The sequence below is a fragment of the Erinaceus europaeus genome, chromosome 3, assembly GCF_950295315.1.
Source record: "Erinaceus europaeus chromosome 3, mEriEur2.1, whole genome shotgun sequence".
Classification (NCBI taxonomy): Eukaryota; Metazoa; Chordata; class Mammalia; order Eulipotyphla; family Erinaceidae; genus Erinaceus; species Erinaceus europaeus.
In genome coordinates this window covers 63,598,291-63,618,120 of record NC_080164.1, presented here as the reverse complement: position 1 = coordinate 63,618,120, position 19,830 = coordinate 63,598,291, and the positions used below count along the sequence as shown (strand labels likewise).

Genomic DNA, 19,830 nt, shown 5'->3' with positions numbered 1-19,830 from the left:
GTATACTAAAATCTTTCATTAGGAAGGCTGACTTGTTAATCTTCTTTGACCAGCTTGTTTATCACATTATATTGTTTGAAGCTACGTTATTAGCTCCATAGGAATTTAGAATATATTTTTTTCTAGCAAATTGAAACTTTGACCTGTTTCTCTGATAATTATTTAAACATAACTACTAGAAAAAAAATTTAATTACATATGTGTTCCAGGTTCTATTTCCATTAGTCATCCAGTCACTGAGTCCTGGATGAGTAAAGAAAATGACAAGGATTACATTCCATCTCGCCTGCTGTCGGAGTCTAGATAAGAAACGAAAACAGTACTCTGGCATGTGTTAGGATCCGGGTTCTGGCCCAGCCCCACAATATTGCAAGAAACTTTGATATCGACTGTGGTCTCTTTCACTCCCCCCCCCCAAATTCTTTTCTATTTTACTGGATAGAATAAAGAGATATTAAGAAGGGAGGTGGAGGAGGAAAGGGGGGGGCAAAGATAGACTCCTGAACACCTGCTTCACCACTCATGAAGCTCCCCCACACCCCTGTAAGTGGTGAGCTTGCACCCAGGTGCTTGCATCTGGTAATGCATGCACTTAGCTGGGTGCACCACTATCTGGCCCTATATCTTTTTTTTTTGTATTGCCACCAGGGTTATAGCTAGGGTTCAATGCCTGCATGACAAATATACCACTCCCTTCCTTCCTCTCTTTCTCTGCCTCCTCCTCCTCCTATTTTTTTGATAGAGATAGCAAATTTGAGAGGGAAGAGAAAGAGAGGAAGGAAGGAAGGATGAGAGAAAGAGGGAGGGAGAAGAGAGACACCTGTAACTCTGTTACACCATTCATTAAGTTTCCCCGCTACAAGTGGGGAGGAGGGGCTTAACTCCATGGTCAAGTGTATGCTCAACCAGGTGCACCACCGCTTGGCCCTTACTCTCTGTGAAGAAAGAAAAGGAAAAGAAAGAAAAGATGGTGAAAAATCAGAAGAATGTAGAAAAGGATGAAAAAAAAAAAAAACACAGCACCTGAGAAAAGGGGAGGGTGAGGGAAGAGGGATGCTATTATGCATGTATCAGAAAAGCTACCCCTTATTTGAAGTCAACACATGTAAGCTTCTCCTTATGAAAACTACACCCACTCTTAAAAGCAACCTTAATTTTCAAAATTCAGAACTGCTATTCTATCAAAATAAACATTTTCATTGTTTTAATAATTTTTCCTCTCTGAATAATCAAATCATACAATACTTATCTGTTGTAATTACAGATATTAGAAACTGAAACATGGAAGAAATGACAGGTACAGGAGTGGTAAGCTATCCAGTAACTTCATCCTGGATATTTCTCATGCCATAATGGGAGAGTGAAATAAGAAATGTCTTGTATGACCTCAAAAGACTAAACAAGAAATGAGCTATTACCTTTTAGAATGGGTAAATTCTTAAGCAGAAATTCAGGAGAGCAGAACAAAGACGTAGAAACAAAGTCGAGAAAAGCACAGCATTAAGAAAACTTGTGGGAGTGGAGAGCATAATGGTTATGCAAAGAGACTGTCGTGCCTGCGGCTCCAAAGTCCCAGGTTCAATCCCCTGCACCCCCATAAGCCAGAGCTGAGCAGTGCTCTGGTGTTTCTCTCTGAAAAATAAAATAAATAAAAATACTTTTTTAAAAAAGTTGTAAAAAAAAAAAAAAGAAAGAAAGAAAACTAAGAGAGAGACTGGGGAGCTAGCAAAATGGTTATGCAAAAAGTCTTTCATGGCTGACAGATCATATATCCTCAGTTCAATTCCCAGTACCACAAACCAGAAAGAAAGAAAAAGTTAAGGGAGGAGAGGTTCACAGGCACACTTACAGCAAAGGTGGAAGCTGAGATAAAGTCAAGAAGCAGCTTGGCCAGAAAAATATGGCTGAGGACAGAGACTGATGAAACTGAAGTCAGCCTGTCCTACTGCTTTACCTAAGGGGACACTGGGATCACAAGATGACTACACTTTTTGAGAACATACCTGGCACAGCCCAGTACTGATGCCTTTGCTAACTTATGTGAAACTGATTACGACTTCTGGTAAGATTCCTGCCTCATTTCTTGGCTGAAAAGTCAACCTCAGTTACATTCACCAACATAGTTATTCCAAAACTAGAACAAAGCAATTTTGTCCATTGCTGAAAGCTGACTGCACACACATTCTAGATCCAGTTGTCACTCCCCTGCATCGGAAATGCATACAGATGCATACCAAAGACAAGTAGATACAAGAAGACCACAGCAACACTGTTTGTAAGAGTTACATGCTAGAAAATGCCCAGATGTCTATCAGTAGTGTATGGATAAACAGATAATAAATACATTCAGCCACTGGCCAAGTCAGCATTAATCAAAGGCAGCAGCATTAGTGAGGCTCAGAAATCTCAATAGATAGAATGCACTTATATAGTAAGCCCTCCCTATGGCCGTTACATATAGGTTCTTCGAAACTGAAAGCTTAAGTGAGATAATGTATAATGAAAACAGGTCTTCCCACTAGAGGGGGTATAGCTCAGTGGTAGAGCATCTGACTGCAGAAAACAGGTCTTCCACACTGGCCTTCAGTATTAGGCAGGATTGTTTTGTTTGTTTGTTGTTTTGTTTTGTTTTTCTCCTCACGAACATCAGAACAAAAGTGTTACTGGAGTTCCCACAGTAAATTACAAAAGCACAGAAAGTCAGTAATGACTACAAGACAGCGCCTGCAAAGCCTTCTCTCCTTAGCCTGAGTGCCCAGGTCTGTTCAGTTTAGAAAATTGGTTGAGCAGTAAACTTACAGCATATTGACTTTTCTAATAAGTATGCTTTAATTTTTATTCACTTTATTGTGGGGTTAATGGTTTAGAGTGCAGGCTGTGACACATAGGTGCAACCTCCCTAATATGAATTTTTTTTTCTAAATACTCATGTAAAATAAGTCTGGTAGCCTCTTAGTACTCCTATAGCCTGCTTTTTCTCATTTCTTTACATATCTTTGTCATTTCACTCTCTCTCTCTCTCTCTCTTGGGCAGCCTCCCACAAAAGACAGAAAACCCTCTTTTCATTGTCAGTGACCTCCTTGCAAAAATATTCCAGCAAGGAAACTAGAGGAGCTAAATCCAAGAACAAAAGGGTTTGTTTTTAGTCTGCCTTGGACATATACTTAGAATCCACTACTAATCTATTTTGATAACAAGTCAATTTGATAGTTTGTGCCAAAACTAGAAGCATTTTCAGTTATTAGGGTCCTCCTCTCTTCCAATAATTCTTTCATACCTTCCCAGCTCACTTAGTATGTCTTTTATGGCTGTTAATACCAAGACTATCCAAGGCCCGGTTCATCACACAGGAAGAATACCGCTCATCTAAACAAAGAGAAAGACTAGGCTTAATACCAGAGGGCAGATGAATCCCCTTCCTCTTTGTTATCCTAACACCCAGCATTGTGTTTGGCAACCCAAGGGTGCCAGGGGACCATCACCTAAACCCGGTCTCTCCTTTACGTAAACCAACTGCTAATTAAGCAAAAGTTGTATACATAAATTAGTACTCGAAGGTATAAAATTCATCTTTCAAGTCGGCTAGTAATTTGGCGCTCCTAAACCTTAAACACATTTTGCGGTCAGAACTGCAGCACCCAAACGACACGGGTACAAAGGCATTGGTGTGAAATGGGGTAGAGACAGAACCCCAGAACCCCGCAGCTTCCAATCTGCCACATTCCTATGTTGCTTACATGGCCGCTTCTTATTTGACATAAACCCTATGTTACTCACATGCAGTGGGCGCATAATAAATACATGACCACATCGTGTCTCTTGCTTATAATCAAAGGTCACCAAAACGAGCCTCTTCCGAAGGACAGGCAGCAGGAAAGTCACTAGCGATTTTCTATTGCCTCCGTTTCAGGCGCTCTAAGGGGTGAGCTTACCCTGAACCCCCACCACCACCACCACTCCATGGTCACCTCCCCGCCCCCAGCCCGTCCCTGGGAAATTGAGTTAACAGCTCTGCTGGCTGGGAAGCTTCCAGCAATGAATTAAATCCTGAGCTGCTGCAGAAAGCTAGTGAGAAAGGGTCACTGCAGCGGGACCTGGCACCCCCGCGGTTCACCCAGAGCCGCCGCCGCGTCTTCACTGCACGCCCTCCGCCACATCCACGCCGCAAAGGGTCAGCCCGCTCCCGCACTAGGTGCATCTGGGGGGCGCAGAGCACTGGGCGCTGCGGTCGCGGCCCGGGTAGCACCGCAGAGTCCAGCCAAGCAGCTGCGGAAACGAACCGCCACCGCCGTCCCCAGTCCGCCCCCAGCTACGCCGAAGAGGGGGCTGCGCCACGTACCTCTGCCCGCAGGTGCTGAGGCCTCTGTTCGCCGCCGTGGTGCTCTGCCCGCCGCCTCTGCGCGCATATCAGGGGGGGGCTCCGGCTGGCTGCCTGCCCCCGGCCACCCGCCCCCGCCCGCCCCGCGCACCGCGCACCGCGCTCGCGCCCGCGCCCGCGCCCATTCAGCCGGGGACCGCTTGCTCCCCCACTCGGATGCGTAGGAGGGGCTTGGCATACGGCCAAGAGTCACGGGGACACGGAAGACCAATGGGAGCTCGAGAAGGCTTTCTACCCCCCCCCGTGGTCCCGCCCCTAGGACAGGGGTTCCCCCCACCGCCCAACCTCGCCTCTAGGGGGCCTAGTGGGATCCAGCGTCTCCGTGCTGGACTGGGGGAGGGGGCGGAGCCCGGTTTGGGTGAGGGGCGCCCATTGCGCTCTCGAGTTCTGCTTGCAATTACAGGCTGGAAAGAGCAAATGTGCTCAGTTAAACCGGCTATAGGCTTTTACTGCTTAGAGGGCTCTAAGATGCCGAGTGGGTGAATTAATAAAGAGTATTTTACGTAGTCTTCTGCTTTCCTCTCTAGTACAACTCCCCAGACACGGTTTTGGAGTTCCTGGGGCCTGTAGACCTGCGCAGGAGCAGCCTTGAGGTGTCTGGGGATTTGTAGAATAGCTTTGTGTTGTTTGACACACTTGTGGGAGAAGAGAGAATAACCGATGATTATTCCCCGGTTGTATAGGTGGATAATTGATGCCCAGAGAGCCTAAGTGAATTACTCTAAGTCACTGGGACATTTGGTGGCGAGTCAGCATCTGAAGTGGTGCTTCCCATGCTTACTTCCATAACTCCCAAGTCTCCGTTGATTCTGGACAGAAAATGCCGTACAGGTAGAGAGCTGAGGTGTCGAACCGGGGTCCTTAAGAAAATGCCATACAACTTATAAAAACATAAATATTAGTAAATCCCCAATTCAGAAAGTAAAAAGTTTAAAGATTTTGATGTGTCTTTCTCTAACACTGATGAGTGTGTATTGTGCGCCTGTGCCATTTCTGTGCCTTAAGGACTTGTTGACTTTTCACTGAAGTTGAAGTTAGTTTTTCAATATGACGGAACTTCTCAGCCATGTATTTGACTCCAGTTCCGGCAGGAAAGGAAGATCCTGGACATTCAACGAAGTATATTTGCATAAATTCTGAGGCTTGTCATCCACACCACCACCACCCCCATACACACACAAACTTCCCCCCCCCCAACTGTTTGCACAACTCCAACCAAATGTTTGTGTTCTTTGGGGGCAGGGGTGATGGGGAAAATCTGGATAACAAAGCTCAGGGTGGAATTATTGGAAAAGGAAAGGGTGGGAAGACTTTGTCTTCACACCTCCCAAAGGGATTTCACCATTAAAATGTATCTGAGGTCCGCAAAATAGCTCGTTTAGATATTGCTGCTGCATTGCTGTGTGAACCACACAGGTTCCAGCCCCGCACCACATTGAGAGACGCTTTGGTGCTGTGATGTTTCAGTCTCTCTCTTTCTAAAAAAGTCATCCCAGAGCGGTAAAAACCCAGCAGTGACCACAAAAAGGTTTCTGGAATATTCTAAAGTGAGGACACTGGTACATTTTGAAAACATGGAAGGAAAAACTGTCACTGAGAAATCTAAAACCAGTGGGTTGGCCAAAGCTGACTACAAAGAGCAGCTGCTTGAGTCTGTGACAGCTGCAAGGAAACTGACCCCCAAGTGTCTCTCTCTCTCTCTCTCTCCCTCCCTCCCTCCCTCCCTTTCTCTCTCTCTTTCAGAGACCATATTTAGCAGACCTAACCTCCTATTCACACCTTTCCTTCTTTGCCTCTTTCTTTGACTCAGCTATATACTTTTCTCCTTTTCTCCCATGAAGCAAAAACCTTCTATCACTGTCACAGGCTTTAAGGTCTGGTGGCTGATCTTAATCTATGATTTGGAGATGGTCTTAATGCAGGACTGTAGCAAATAAATAATATCCACATCTCTTTCTCGCCTCCCCCTTTTTGGTAGCATTGGGGTTATTGCTGAGCCTCAGTGACCAACCCACCACTCCTAGCAACCTTTTTTGTTGTTGTTGTTTTTCAACAGAAAGAAATTGTTAAGAAGGAAGGAGGAGATAGATACGGAGAGAGACAAACACATGAAACACCGATTCACCAATTGTGAGGACCCGGAGCTTGAACCTATGTTCTTTATCAGGTATGCCACTGCCCACCCCCCCACAATTACCCTTAAAAGGTCCTCACCTTTCCAATTAAATATTAACACAGTCAGATTTTCTTTATATCAAAACAGTTTGCAGAAACAGACATGAAAATCCAGCAGTCTTCTACTAAACCAGACTTAAATAATCTGCAAATATGTGAAAATGAAGCAGAAAAAAAAGTCATCTTTTCAACATCTGTTTGTTTTTGGAAAACAGTTATTTTTAAAAATCACAGTATTGAGAGAAACAATGATTTACAAGACATCTATTATCACATGTGGGAAATAGTCATTTAATCAACATTATGTTAACATGTACTTTTATTATTTTTTTGAATTATTATTGTTTTTATTCATTTATTGAATAGAGAGAGAAACTGAGATGGCAGGAGGATATTAGAAAGGAAGAGAGACACCAGAAGCATTACTTCACTGCTTGTGAAGCTTCCACACCCTCTCTTCCCCCCCTTCCCTACAGCTGCGAACAGGGACTCAAAGCCAGGTCCTTATAGGGCAATGTGTGAACTCAAACAGTTGTGCCCAGCCCCTTGCTTTATCATCTTTTTATTTTATTTTTTTATTGCCATCAAGATTATCCCTGGGGCTCAGCACCAGAACAATAAACTCACTGATCCCAATGGCCTTTTTTTTTTTCTGTTTTATCTGATAGGATAGAGAGAAATTGAGAGGGGAGGGTAAGATAGGGAGAGAGAGAAAGATAGACATCTGCAGACCTGCTTCACCGCTCACAAAACATCCCTTCTACAGGTGGGGAGCAGGGGATCAAACCTAGTGTGCCACTGCCCAGCCTCCACTCTATTATTCTTAGTGGATTTAATTTCTACTTTAACAATTACCAAATATAAAAGACCCATTTAAAAACTCTTTGGACTACTTGGTAATTTTAGGAGTTTGTGGCATGCTGGTGGTGGAAATTGTATGAATTGTACCTCTCTTGAGAGCTTGTTTGGAGGTTCTAGCAGGAGAGCACAGGTACTCGTATACCCTCTACTGAAGACCGGTCAGTCTCTATTCAGGGAAGGCCGTCCTCTTCAACTGAAGTGCAGCTTCTGAAGGGACTCACATGGAACGGCAAGGGAAGAACGGGACACCCGCCTAGCCAGCCAGATCAGCCGAATCAACCCTGGCGATCAGTGGAGTGACAGATGTCACAGCCAGATAGCCCTCACATCCAGAATTGTACCTCTCTTATCCCACAATCCTGTCAACCATTATTAAGTCACTAATAAATAATAATAATGAAGTTGAAAAATAAGAAAACACAAAACAGGGAAGGGGTAGATAGCATAATGGGTTATGCAGAGACTCTCTCCTGAGGCTCTGAAGTCCCAGGTTCAATCTCCTGCACCATCATAAGCCAGAGCTGAGTAGTACTCGTGAAATAAAAGAAAAGAAAAGAAAAGAAAAGAAAAGAAAAGAAAAGAAAAGAAAAGAAAAGAAAAGAAAGAAAACACAAAGCAGAACTTGGAGTGGGCTTGGTGTGTTGCACCAAAGTAAAAGACTCTGGGGTAGTGGAGAGGGTTCAGGTCCTGGACCATGATGGCAGAGGAGGACCTAAAAGGGGTTGAATTGTTATGTGGAAAACTGAGAAATGTTACATATGTACACACTGCTGTATTTTACTGTTGATTGTAAACCATTAATCTCCCCAATAAAGAAAAAAAAAATACTACATTTAGAAATCTGCTATCTAAACTACCCAGGATAGTCTTTATTTATTTATTCCCTTTTGTTGCATTGTAGTAGTTATTATTGTGGCTGTTATTGATGTCTTTGTTGTTGGATAGGACAGAGAGAAATGGAGAGAGGAGGGGAAGACAGAGAGGGAGAGAGAAACATAGACACCTGCAGACCTGCTTCACCGCTTGTGAAGCGAGTCCCTTGCAGGTGGGAAGCTGGGGGCTCAAACCAGGATCTTTCTGGTCCTTGCACTTTGTGCCACCTGTGCTGAAGCCACTGCGCTACTGCCGGACTTCCCAGGATAGTCTTGTTCCCCTTACTACTAAGTAAGGTTCATGGATTGCTGTAGGGGCAAACAGAGGGAGTCTCAGGAGCTTATTGATGGTGAGAGAAAAATGTTCTCTTTTTCTTTTTTTTTTTTAATTAAAAAAATTTTTTATTATCTTTATTTATTAGACAAAGACAGTCAGAAATTGAGAGGGTAGGGGAGATAGAGAGAGAGACACCTGTAGCCCTGCTTCACCACTTGCAAAGCTTTCCTTCTGCAGGTGGGGACTGGGTGCTCGAACCCTGGTCCTTTTGCACTGTAACATGTGCGTTCAACCAGATGTGCCACCACTCGGTCCCAGATGTTCTCATTTTCTACCAGACAGGAGGCAGACAGTAAGTAGCCTCAGAAGTTGCTAACAAGGCAGCCACTGTTGACAACAAGACAGGTTACCTCAGGAAGGGGGTATGATACTGTGGGGAACATGAGAAAGAAACATGGGAAGAAAATGAGAGAAATTAGAAAGAAACCATTTTGTTTATGACATTTTTGTATCACTAGATCAAATCGGTCCTGCAACCCAGTACACATGCCAATTTTGTGAGCTAGTGAATTCCACTGTGGTAACTAAACTATCCAACCCCAAGTGTCCCAATTGATTCATTGTGTTTCTGTTTGTGCACATTTTTACTGCTAGAGGTATCTAGTCTCACATAATACACTTTTAGGGTTTAACTACTAGTCATTACAACACATCATTACAACACATTTTCTAAGTGATGTTAAAAAGTAGAGCAGACCTAGAAGAAAAGGAACTTTCAAAAGTGTCAACAGAAAAGGTAGCATAGTGGTTATGCTAAAAGACTTTCCTATCTGAGATGCTGAGGTCTCAGTTTCAGTCCCTGACACCATTAAGCTAAACTTGAGCAGTGCTCTCTGTTAAACAAATAAGACACAACTGAGAGACCAATAAGGAACAGCAGCATATGGTCTTGAACACCAACATTTAACAGATTTTAATTTTCTTTCACTGTCATGTACTTCTCAAACTGGACAACCTTAAAATGCACTGTTCTTTTGCTGAGAGGGAACTACAGTCATGCACTATATAGTGGTGTTTTGGTCCATGATTAGACATCAGATACAATAGGCTCTACCATCTATCCAGGTATGTCGTAAGTTGTACAATCTAGGTTTGAGTAATTACACTTAGCAATGTTTACACAGCAACAAAATGGCCCAAAAACACGTGTTAGCACCCTCATCTCTAAACAGCACATGATTATTTAGTACCCCAATGAGTAAGAGCACAGAATCAGTATACAGATTGGGAACTAGGATATGGCAAGAGAATTTTTGAGCTAAAATTGCTAGTAGGGAAGAAAATCAGGGGGTGGGGGTAAATAGCATGATAGTTATGCAAAGAGACTCTCATGCCTGAGGCTCTTCTTCTAGTATACAGATTGGGAACTAGGATATGGCAAGAGAATTTTTGAGCTAAAATTGCTAGTAGGGAAGAAAATCAGGGGGTGGGGGTAAATAGCATGATAGTTATGCAAAGAGACTCTCATGCCTGAGGCTCTTCTTCTAGCGTTTGCCCTTCTTCTGTAGCCAGTCAACAGCATCAGGTTGAGCCTGATGTAAAGTTTCGAGACCTCCTTTGAATCTGGAGAAGTGGCAGTCGTTGACTATGTGGGTCATAGTCTGTCTGGAGCAGCAGGGGCAGTTCGGGTCGTCTCTGGCTCCCCAGCGACGGAACATAGCGGCGCACCGGCCATGGCCTGTTAGATAGCTATTGAGGAGGGCCCAATCATAACGTGCTAGGTCAAAGCCGGGTTGACGCTTGCAGGGGTCTGTGATGAGGTGTTTGTTCTTGACCTCAGCTGACTGCCAACTCTGTTTCCAAGAGACTGGAACAGAGAAGTTCAGTGTAGGCGTAGGGGACCAGATTGGATGACGAGACATCAAGCGTTGGACAGGGTGGGCGAACATATCCGCGTATATTGGCAGGTTCAGTCGAGCATAGACGTGGGAAATGAACTTAGATGATGCCGCATCCCGACGAATATCTGGCGGGGCGATGTTGCTAAGAACTGGCAGCCATGGAACCGGGGTGGAACGGATGGTTCCAGAAATTATCCTCATGGAGGAATATAATTTGGAATCGACCAAGTGGACATGGGGGCTACGGAACCATACTGGGGCACAGTATTCTGCAGTGGAATAGCATAATGCCAGAGATGACGATCGTAGTGTGGAAGCGCTCGCGCCCCATGAGGAGCTGGCCAGTCTTGCAATGATGTTATTCCTCGCGCCCACCTTTGCTGCAGTTTTTATGAGATGTTCGTGAAATGACAGGGTGCGATCGAGAGTAACGCCAAGATAGACTGGCTGGGCTTCATGCCGGATTCTCGTATCGTCAAGCTGCACATTAAGCTCACGCGAGGCCGAGGCATGGTGTAAGATGGAAAACCTGAGGCTCTGAAGTCCCAGGTTCAATCTCCTGCACCACCATAAACCAGAGCTAAGCAGTGCTTTGGTAAAAAAAAAAAAAAAAAAAAAAAAAAATCAACTTTCTTTCACTTACACCTTTGTTAAGTGCCAAATTCAAAGAATCAAGGGATTAAATAAGAATTCCCCAGGGATAAGGAATCATTTATTATGGCTGCATCTAATTGACTGGGATATTTGCAGTAAAAAGAGAGAGAAGCTAATATGAAGATCATGCCAACATTGGAAAGAAACTTAAAATATAGTACTAAGTGAAAACAAAACAAGAACACAGATTATATAAACATCTATCAAGTAGTCAAGGCCTGGAAGAGCACTTGGAAAAAGAAAACAGTTGTGGTGTTATGGTGGTGGGATCGAGATAATATTTTCTTCCTCTTAAAAGGCATGTCCTTTTGTGTTATAGTGTTGTTTTTTACAACTAAACAAAAAAAAGAAAGAAAGAGAGAAAAAAAGAAAGAAAGGAAGGAAGGAAGAAAGGAAAGAAGAGAAAAGAGGGGGAGTTACTGATTCCAAATGCTGAGGACTCAGAGGCCTCTCCAGATGGCCTGCTTAGTTTTGCCAGCCAAGCTGTTCTCAATTGAAACCCAGACAGAAGATAATGCTTTCCCTAGGGCCTGGCCTCTCCAAACCTGTTAGGAATAGTGCTGGTAGAATTATTCAGCCCATGGCCAGAAGAAAAGGAAGGAAGGAGAAGGAAGGAAGGAAGGAAGGAAGGAAGGAAGGAAGGAAGGAAGGAAGGAAAGAAGGAAAGAAGGAAAGAAGGAAGGAAGGGAGAAAGGGAGAAAGGGAGGAAGGGAGGAAGGGAGGAAGGGAAGGAAGTTGTGACAACTCAGAATCCAGAATTGAGGATGTGCAGGGATGGCCAGGAGTGTTAGGATTCCCTCATCTTCTATCACTACCTTGTTTGAGCCCCCAGCCCAGCCTGTCTTTGTCTTTCTCTAGTCTGTTCCACTTCCATCTGTTCCTTATGAGGTGTTATTCTTCTCTTTCCCTCTTTCCCAAGGCTGAAGCATAGCTACAACTACTAAGCACACATGGCTGCCTGAAGCACAAAGGACTTAGTCAATCTCTTGAGGTTTTTCTAGGAATGTCTCCTTGATCAATCAGGAGAAGCAGGGATATAACAAAGGAAAGGCAAATCACAAAAGCATCAGGGAACATCTGTCTGTTGACAGAGGGTGGCTCTGATTGAGGTTCATGCAGATTGCATCCTCCTGAACTTGTAGGACTTATTAATAGATTTAGTCACATCTTCAGCCCCTAATTCCATTCATTGCTTATTCCTATATTCATTGCATAAAATTTACTGAATGCCTTATATATGTCAGACATTATGCTAAGTGCTTTGCAGAGTTTTTTCCTTTTATCTTCATAAGACTCCTTTGAGGTAAATGTTATTTTTTTTAACCAGGATACCATTTATCTCTGACAATTGGAGGTGCCAGAGATTGAACTTGGTCCCTCTAATATGCAAGTCTTACGTGCTATCATTTCACTATCTTCCCAGCCCATGGTTAGGTCTCCTCCTCCTGCTGCTCCTCCTTCCTCTCCTCTTTTTTTTTTTTTTTTCATATGAAAAGATATTTATTTATGAGATAGACAAGCACACAGAGAGAACCAGAGCATCAATTTGACACATGTAATGGTGGTGTTTTTTGGCTGGTGTCCTTTCACAGGTTCAATTTGGGCCCAGGGTTCTTATGTTTCATCTGGCCAGAATATTATTGACCCACTTCAAGCAGTTTTTCAGTTGGCCCTGGATAATTCAGACTAGGCTGGATTCAGGCACACACATTTTGCCTAAGTCTGTGGAATGCTCCAACCCTGAGGGGTAGCAGTTGTGTTAGCTGTTTGTTCTGTGTTCTTATCCAAAAATGCCTATACTTAATGCTGGACTATGAGTTTCTCCATGGCAGAAGCCACTGTATTCGAAGAAATACAGTTTCCTGAGTTCAGAGTTTATGTCTGCCATAAAGCAGGCAATTCAATTTAATTTCTAATTGAGTACCATGAGTGCACACAGGACCAGGCACGGAAAGAAACTCTCAATTATCAAAGAAAAAAAACACTCTGGTCCATATTGACCCATTCTTGAAATGCCCAACCTGTGTGTTACTTATTGTGCCAGGAGCTTTCATTTATTTTGGTAGTTTTTGATTATACTGGAGCTCTTTCATTCCATAAGAGTGTCATAGAGTCTAATATTATGTTATTACCCAGTAATTCCCACATTTTATTACTTTAAAACTGAAATATTATATGTACATTGGTCTTAATTACATGATTCAATGAAATTTTACATATGTACACACCTCTGCTACCACACAGTATTTTCCCCATTCCCAGTAGGTTCCTTGGAGAGCATTATTTTACCTTCTCTTAACCACAGACAGTGTTTGCCCTGTGATATTTTGGAGGAAGTGTAAAGTGACATTATTTAGCCCACAGTTCTGTGGGGATGGACATGTTGCAAGCTCGATTTCCTCCCTAAAGGGCATCCCAGGTAGGTCCCCAGGGCCTTTGCCCTCACTGACCAGAACCAATCCCTCCAAAAGGGCTTCCAACCCAGAGTGGACTGTGTGAGCGCACAATAGCTGCCCCTCCATGCAGCACACACTCTGCCACAACTTCCTCACCTTTTGGCCCTCCCACACCACCCTGCAGTTGGGTGTGGCCCGACAACCCGCTGGAATGCAAGCTGGGCCTTCTTCATAACTTACCTAAGGAAACAGAGGCTTCTTGCGACTGAAATATTACAGGAAAACAAAATAATTTTTCCAGGGTACAGCAGCTTACACAGCAGACTTCCCCCAGCACCACCATAAGCCAGAGCTGAGCAGTGCTCTGGCAATAATATGGAAGATGAAAAGAAAAAAAGAAGAAGAAAAAGATGATGATGATAGTAAGAATTTGTCTAGCTTGACGTAGTTCTTGGCATTGCTGCAAAAAGGAATTCACAAACACAACAAAAGAATTTGTGAAAGATTAGACATTTATCCAGGGAAAAGGAAAAGACGCACACCACAGACAGTGTAGGCATAGCTTGTGAGAGATCCCACCTCCACAGTGCACAGGCATTTTCATGGAGCTTGATTTGAAGAGGGGTTATAATCAAGCACATTTGGGGAGGGAAACAAAAGCATGAAATAAAGATTTCTTTGCAGGGGCAGAAATTATCCATTTGAAATGTTTCCCAAAAGTCTAGAATTCCTCCCCAACTCTAGGATAAAAACATATACAAATTCCAGGGACAAAGAAAAATGGGTTGTGAGACTAGTGCCTTTAAGCAGATACAGAAGGTAACTGTAATTTAATTGATCATTGCGTTTTAAAGATAATGAAAAAATAAGTGGTAGTTTTCTTATTTATTTATTTATTTATTTTTGTGTGTGCTTCAGAGCAATGAATATAAACATTCTGGAGCTAACATAACCTGAGTTCAGTTACTTGAAAAATAGCTCTGTAAACTGCCCAAAACAAAGAGGGAGAGTAGATAGCATAATGGTTACGCAAAGAGACTCTCATGTCTGCAGCATCAAAGTCCCGGGTTCAATCATCCTCACCACCATAAGCCAGAGCTGAGCATTCTTATGCACATTTGGTACATGACTTAAAGCTGGTGATCAACCCCAGCCCATTTGGCATCCCTGTAAGTTCACCCTTGTGTTTGCATAGATGTGTAGCTAATAGATGACCAGCATGGCTGCATAAACATACATATATGGAGAGAAAGACGAGAGAGAGAGCACATACCCATGCAGGAGACACCACAGCATCAAAATTTCTTCAATTACCATATATGCAGTCTCAGGGCTCAAACCTGGATGACATGAATGGCAATGCAGGCACATTACCCACTGAGTTATCACTCTGGCCCTAAGTGACAATTTACAAAAATAGAGGCTTTTTCTATTGTTTGTTCACAATCACTCCTATTCCCATTTTATATATCTAGCCTGTCCCAACATGGTAAGAAGTAGCAAAGCCCAAAGCATCAGATTCCAGAGTCCACCTAAGAAATGGCCCTTGTACTAAGGGTCAAATGGCCTAACAAAAGAAAAGGACACTTTAAAACAAAAGAACAGACAAAAGCAGCAACACAAAATGCTGTAAGAGGAGGACAAATAATAAACAGCCATGGAAACATTGGGAGGGTGTTATTAATAAGCCACGTCTAGCACTGTCACCAGGAAACTCACAACTGACAATCAGGGACTTTTCACAGAGGAAGTTTATTTTCTTCTAGGGGCAGGGACTTCTCTGAAGAAGGCAGGCCATAGTTACTATCTTATCTGATTGGGCAGTGTGGGAATGGAGGTGGGGCGGGGGGTTGAGAAGGTAAGTATGTATGTGAGAGTTCAGGGGTCAGGTGGTGGTGCACCTGTTCAAGCACACACATTTCAGTGTGCAAGGACCCGGGTTCAAACCCCTAGTCGACCTGTAGGGGGAAAGCTTCACAAGTGGTTCAAGCAGGGCTGCAGATGTCTCTCTATTTCTTTCCTTCTGTCTATCTCCCACTCCTCTCTCAATTTTTCTATCTCTATCCAATAATAAATAACTAAAAGTATTTGAGGAGAGAGAGAGGTCCAAAAGTTTCTTTGCTATCTCTGAAGTGATCACTGCTAAATTTGCTAGACTTGAGGGTACAAGTATAAAATGGGTTTTACTTGACAGTATAAGCAATAGTTTCATGTGTTTCTAAGTCAAATATCAAAATCTGTTTCCCTTTTGATTTTCATATATAAGTGTATATATATATATATGTGTGTGTGTGTATATAATTTTATTATTTTGACCAGCTTAGCTCTCGTTTATGGTGGTGTTGGGTCTTGAACCTGGACACCTGAATCTCAGGTATTAAACTTTTTTCTTTTCTTTTTTTAAATCAGAGCACTGATCAACATGGGGGATTAAACCTGGGACTTTGGAGCTTCCAGCAGGAGAATCTCTTTGTATAATAACTATGCTATCTATCCCTGTCCAGGTATTAAACTTTTTTGCCTAACCATTGTGTTGCCTCCCTAGCCTGAACTAGATTCTTTTTAAAAATATTGTCATTTATTCTTTTTATTTAACTAATTAAATTCATGTGTTTTATTGCATAGAGACAGAAATTGAGAAGAAAAGGGGAGCGAAAGAGAAAGAGGAAGAGAGACACCTGCAGCACTGCTTTACCACTCATGAAACTTTTCCTCTGCAGGTATGGAACCAGAGGGGTGGTCCTTTCACATGACAGCATATGCACTTAACAAGGTATGCCATGGCCCAGTACTTTTTTTGGTTAAATTTTTTTTTTGCCTCCAGGGTTATTGCTGGGGTTCAGTGCCTGCACCATGAATCCACTGCTCCTGGAAGCCATTTTTCCCCCTTTTGTTGCCCTTGTTGTTGTAGCCTTGTTGTGGTTACTGTTGTTGATGATGTCGTTCGTTGTTGGATAGGACAGAGAGAAATGGAGAGCGGAGGGGAAGACAGAGAGGGTGAGAGAAAGATAGATGCCTGCAGACCTGCTTCACCGCCTGTGAAGCGACTCCCCTGCAGGTGGGGAGCCAGGGGCTTGAACTGGCATCCGTAGGCCGGTCCTTGCGCTTTGAGCCATTTGCGCTTAACCCGCTGTGCTACCGCCCAACCAGCTGTGCTACCGCCCTACCCACCAAAAGTTTTTTTTAAAGAATTCTGTTTCTTGGGAGTCGGGCTGTACCGCAGCGGGTTAAGCGCAGGTGGCGCAAAGCACAAGGACCGGCATAAGAATCCTGGTTCGAACCCCGGCTCCCCACCTGCAGGGGAGTCGCTTCACAGGCGGTGAAGCAGGTTTGCAGGTGTCTATCTTTCTCTCCTCCTCTCTGTCTTCCCCTCCTCTTTCCATTTCTCTCTGTCCTATCCAACGACAACAACAATAATAACTACAACAATAAAACAACAAGGGCAACAAAAGGGAATAAATAAATAAAATAAATTTAAAAAAAGAATTCTGTTTCTTTTTTAATTTTATTTCACTTACTTATTGTCTAGAGACAGAGATAAATGGAGAGGGAAAAGGGAGATAGAGAGGGATGGAGAGATAGAGACACCTGTAAGCATTGTTCCCAAAGCCTTTCCCCCTGCTGGTGGGAAAAGGGGGTGGGTGTCTTATGTGCTCAGTGGGGTGCCACCATCTACCTCCCCACCCCTTTAAGAAAAAAAAAATGATTCTTAATGTTATTTTAAGCCAAGCCTTTGTATAAGATCTCAAAGGAAACATAGTGATAGTATCTGGTTTTGGCATCCTAGGGAAGTCTCCCAGTTTAACTCCTTGGACCTTCAAGGAGTTAAGAAGAGGGGAGGGACTCAGTGTCTTAAAGAACTGAGAAATAAATGACTTCATTAGCCTCTGGAGCCTCCATTGTTTTCAGTCTTAAATAACTAGCATATGGAAGAAGAGGTGTCTTGTGGAGGCCAGCTGTTGAGAAATCTGTGAGGCCTATACATAAAACCTTCACTGGGATATACTTTGCATGAAAAGGAGTTCCAAGATGCAGTTGTTAGTGGACTGAGGGAATGGGGAATTATGAGAGAGAGAGAGAGAGAGAGAGAGAGAGAGAGAGAGAGAAGAAGAAGAAGAAGAAGGAGGAGGAGGAGGAGGAGGAGGAGGAGGAGGAGGAGGAGAGAGGGAGACAGAAATCTGCAGCACTGTTTTACCACACACAATGATTTATTTCCCCCCTGCAGGAATGATCCCCACACACCCCCACCAAGCTTGAACTGGAATCCTTAGTCATTATAACATGTGGTCTCTACAAGGAGTGCCATCACCCAGCCCCACGACTGCCAACTTTTTTTTTAAATTTATTTCTTTATTGGAGAATTAATGTTTTACATTCAACAGTAAATACAATAGTTTGTACATGCATAACATTCCCCAGTTTCCCATTTAACAATACAACCCCCACTATGTCATTTATCGTCTTTCATGGACCTTTATTCTCCCCACCCACCCACCCCAGAGTCTTTTACTTGGGTGCAATATGCCAATTCCATTTCAGGTTCTACTTGTGTTTTCTTTTCTGATCTTGTTTTTCAACTTCTGCCTGAGAGTGAGATCATCCCGTATTCATCCTTCTGTTTCTGACTTATTTCACTCAACATGATTTTTTCAATGTCCATCCAAGATGGACTGCCAACTTTTGACGTGTGACCTGACACAGTGCCCACCCACCATCGCCTGTGCAGATCACAAGGATGAAGTCAGTCAGTCCATAATATAAATTGGCCAATCACAGAGGATGGGGTTTGGACTAAGAACTTTTAGAAACCTAGAAACCCCCTTCTTCTGTGCATACTTATTTCCTGCCTGCTCTCCTTTCTTTCTGCCTTACTATCATTTTAATTACGTTTTCTGCTCAAGTCCTTCCCCCCCCCTCTTTCTTTAACTAAACACATTCTCTACCACCTTGTGGAGCTTTTTCTCATTTTATGAGATCAAGTCGACACTCTGCCTTTAGTAGATGCTTTTTCAGCACAAGAATTTTAAAAGACTTACTTATGTGTTAGCGAGAGAGGGAAGGATGAGAGAGCATCACTCTGACACATAGGATACTGGGGATCAAATTCAAGACCTCATGCCTGAGAATCCAGCACTTACTTCAGCTACTTATAGTCACTTCTTGGGCTTTGTCATTTTCTTTCTTTTTCTTTTTAAAATATTTATTTATTTTCCCTTTTGTTGCCCTTACTGTTTTTTTAAAATTTATTTATTTATTGGGGAATTAATGTTTTACATTCAACAGTAAATACAATAGTTTGTACATGCATAACATTCCCCAGTTTCCCATTTAACAATACAACCCCCACTATGTCATTTATCATCCTTCATGGACCTGTATTCTCCTCACCCACCCACCCCAGAGTCTTTTACTTGGGTGCAATATGCCGATTCCATTTCAGGTACTACTTGTGTTTTCTTTTCTGATCTTGTTTTTCAACTTCTGCTTGAGAGTGAGATCATCCCATATTCATCCTTCTGTTTCTGACTTATTTCACTCAACATGATTTTTTCAAGGTCCATCCAAGATCGGCTGAAAACGGTGAAGTCACCATTTTTTTACAGCTGAGTAGTATTCCATTGTGAATATATACCACAACTTGCTCAGCCACTCATCTGTTGTTGGACACCTGGGTTGATTCCAGGTTTTGGCTATTACAAATCGTGCTGCCAAGAACATATGTGTACACAGATCTTTTTGGATGGATGTGTTGGGTTCCTTAGGATCTATCCCCAGGAGAGGAATTGCAGGATCATAGGGTAGGTCCATTTCTAGCCTTCTGAGAGTTCTCCAGACTGTTCTCCACAGGGGTTGGACCAATTGACATTCCCACCAGCAGTGCAGGAGGGTTCCTTTGACCCCACACCCTCTCCAGCATTTGCTGCTGTTACCTTTTCTGATGTATGACATTCTCACAGGAGTGAAGTGATATCTCATTGTTGTCTTTATTTGCATTTCTCTGACAATCAGAGACTTGGAGCATTTTTTCATGTGTTTCTCAGCCTTTTGGATCTCTTCTGTGGTGAATATTCTGTCCAAGTCCTCCCCCCATTTTTGGATGGGGTTATTTGTTGTCTTGTTGTTGAGTCTGGCAAGCTCTTTATATATGTTGGTTATTAAACTCTTATCTGATGTGTGACATGTAAAGATCTTCTCCCATTCTGTGAGGGGTCTCTTGGTTTGGGTAGTGGTTTCTTTTGCTGTGAAGAAGCTTTTTAATTTGATGTAGTCCCATAGGTTTATACTTGCCTTAGTCTTCTTTGTAATTGGATTCGT

At 43.0% G+C, this 19,830-nt stretch overlaps 1 protein-coding gene across 2 annotated transcripts in view; it reads right to left on the bottom strand.

Annotated features, from left to right (window-relative positions):
- Positions 1–4,572, bottom strand: part of ST3GAL5 (ST3 beta-galactoside alpha-2,3-sialyltransferase 5) — a 40,894-nt gene extending 36,322 nt beyond the window's left edge. Inside the window, exon 1 of one of the 2 annotated variants that reach the window (XM_007529870.3) lies at positions 4,341–4,572. In XM_007529870.3, the coding sequence (XP_007529932.2) occupies positions 4,341–4,557 (217 nt within the window). In that variant the 5' untranslated portion in view covers positions 4,558–4,572. The remainder of the gene's footprint in view (positions 1–4,340) is intronic. The other variant, XM_060187316.1, reaches the window with a different exon arrangement.
- Between the last annotated feature and the right edge of the window lie 15,258 nt (positions 4,573–19,830).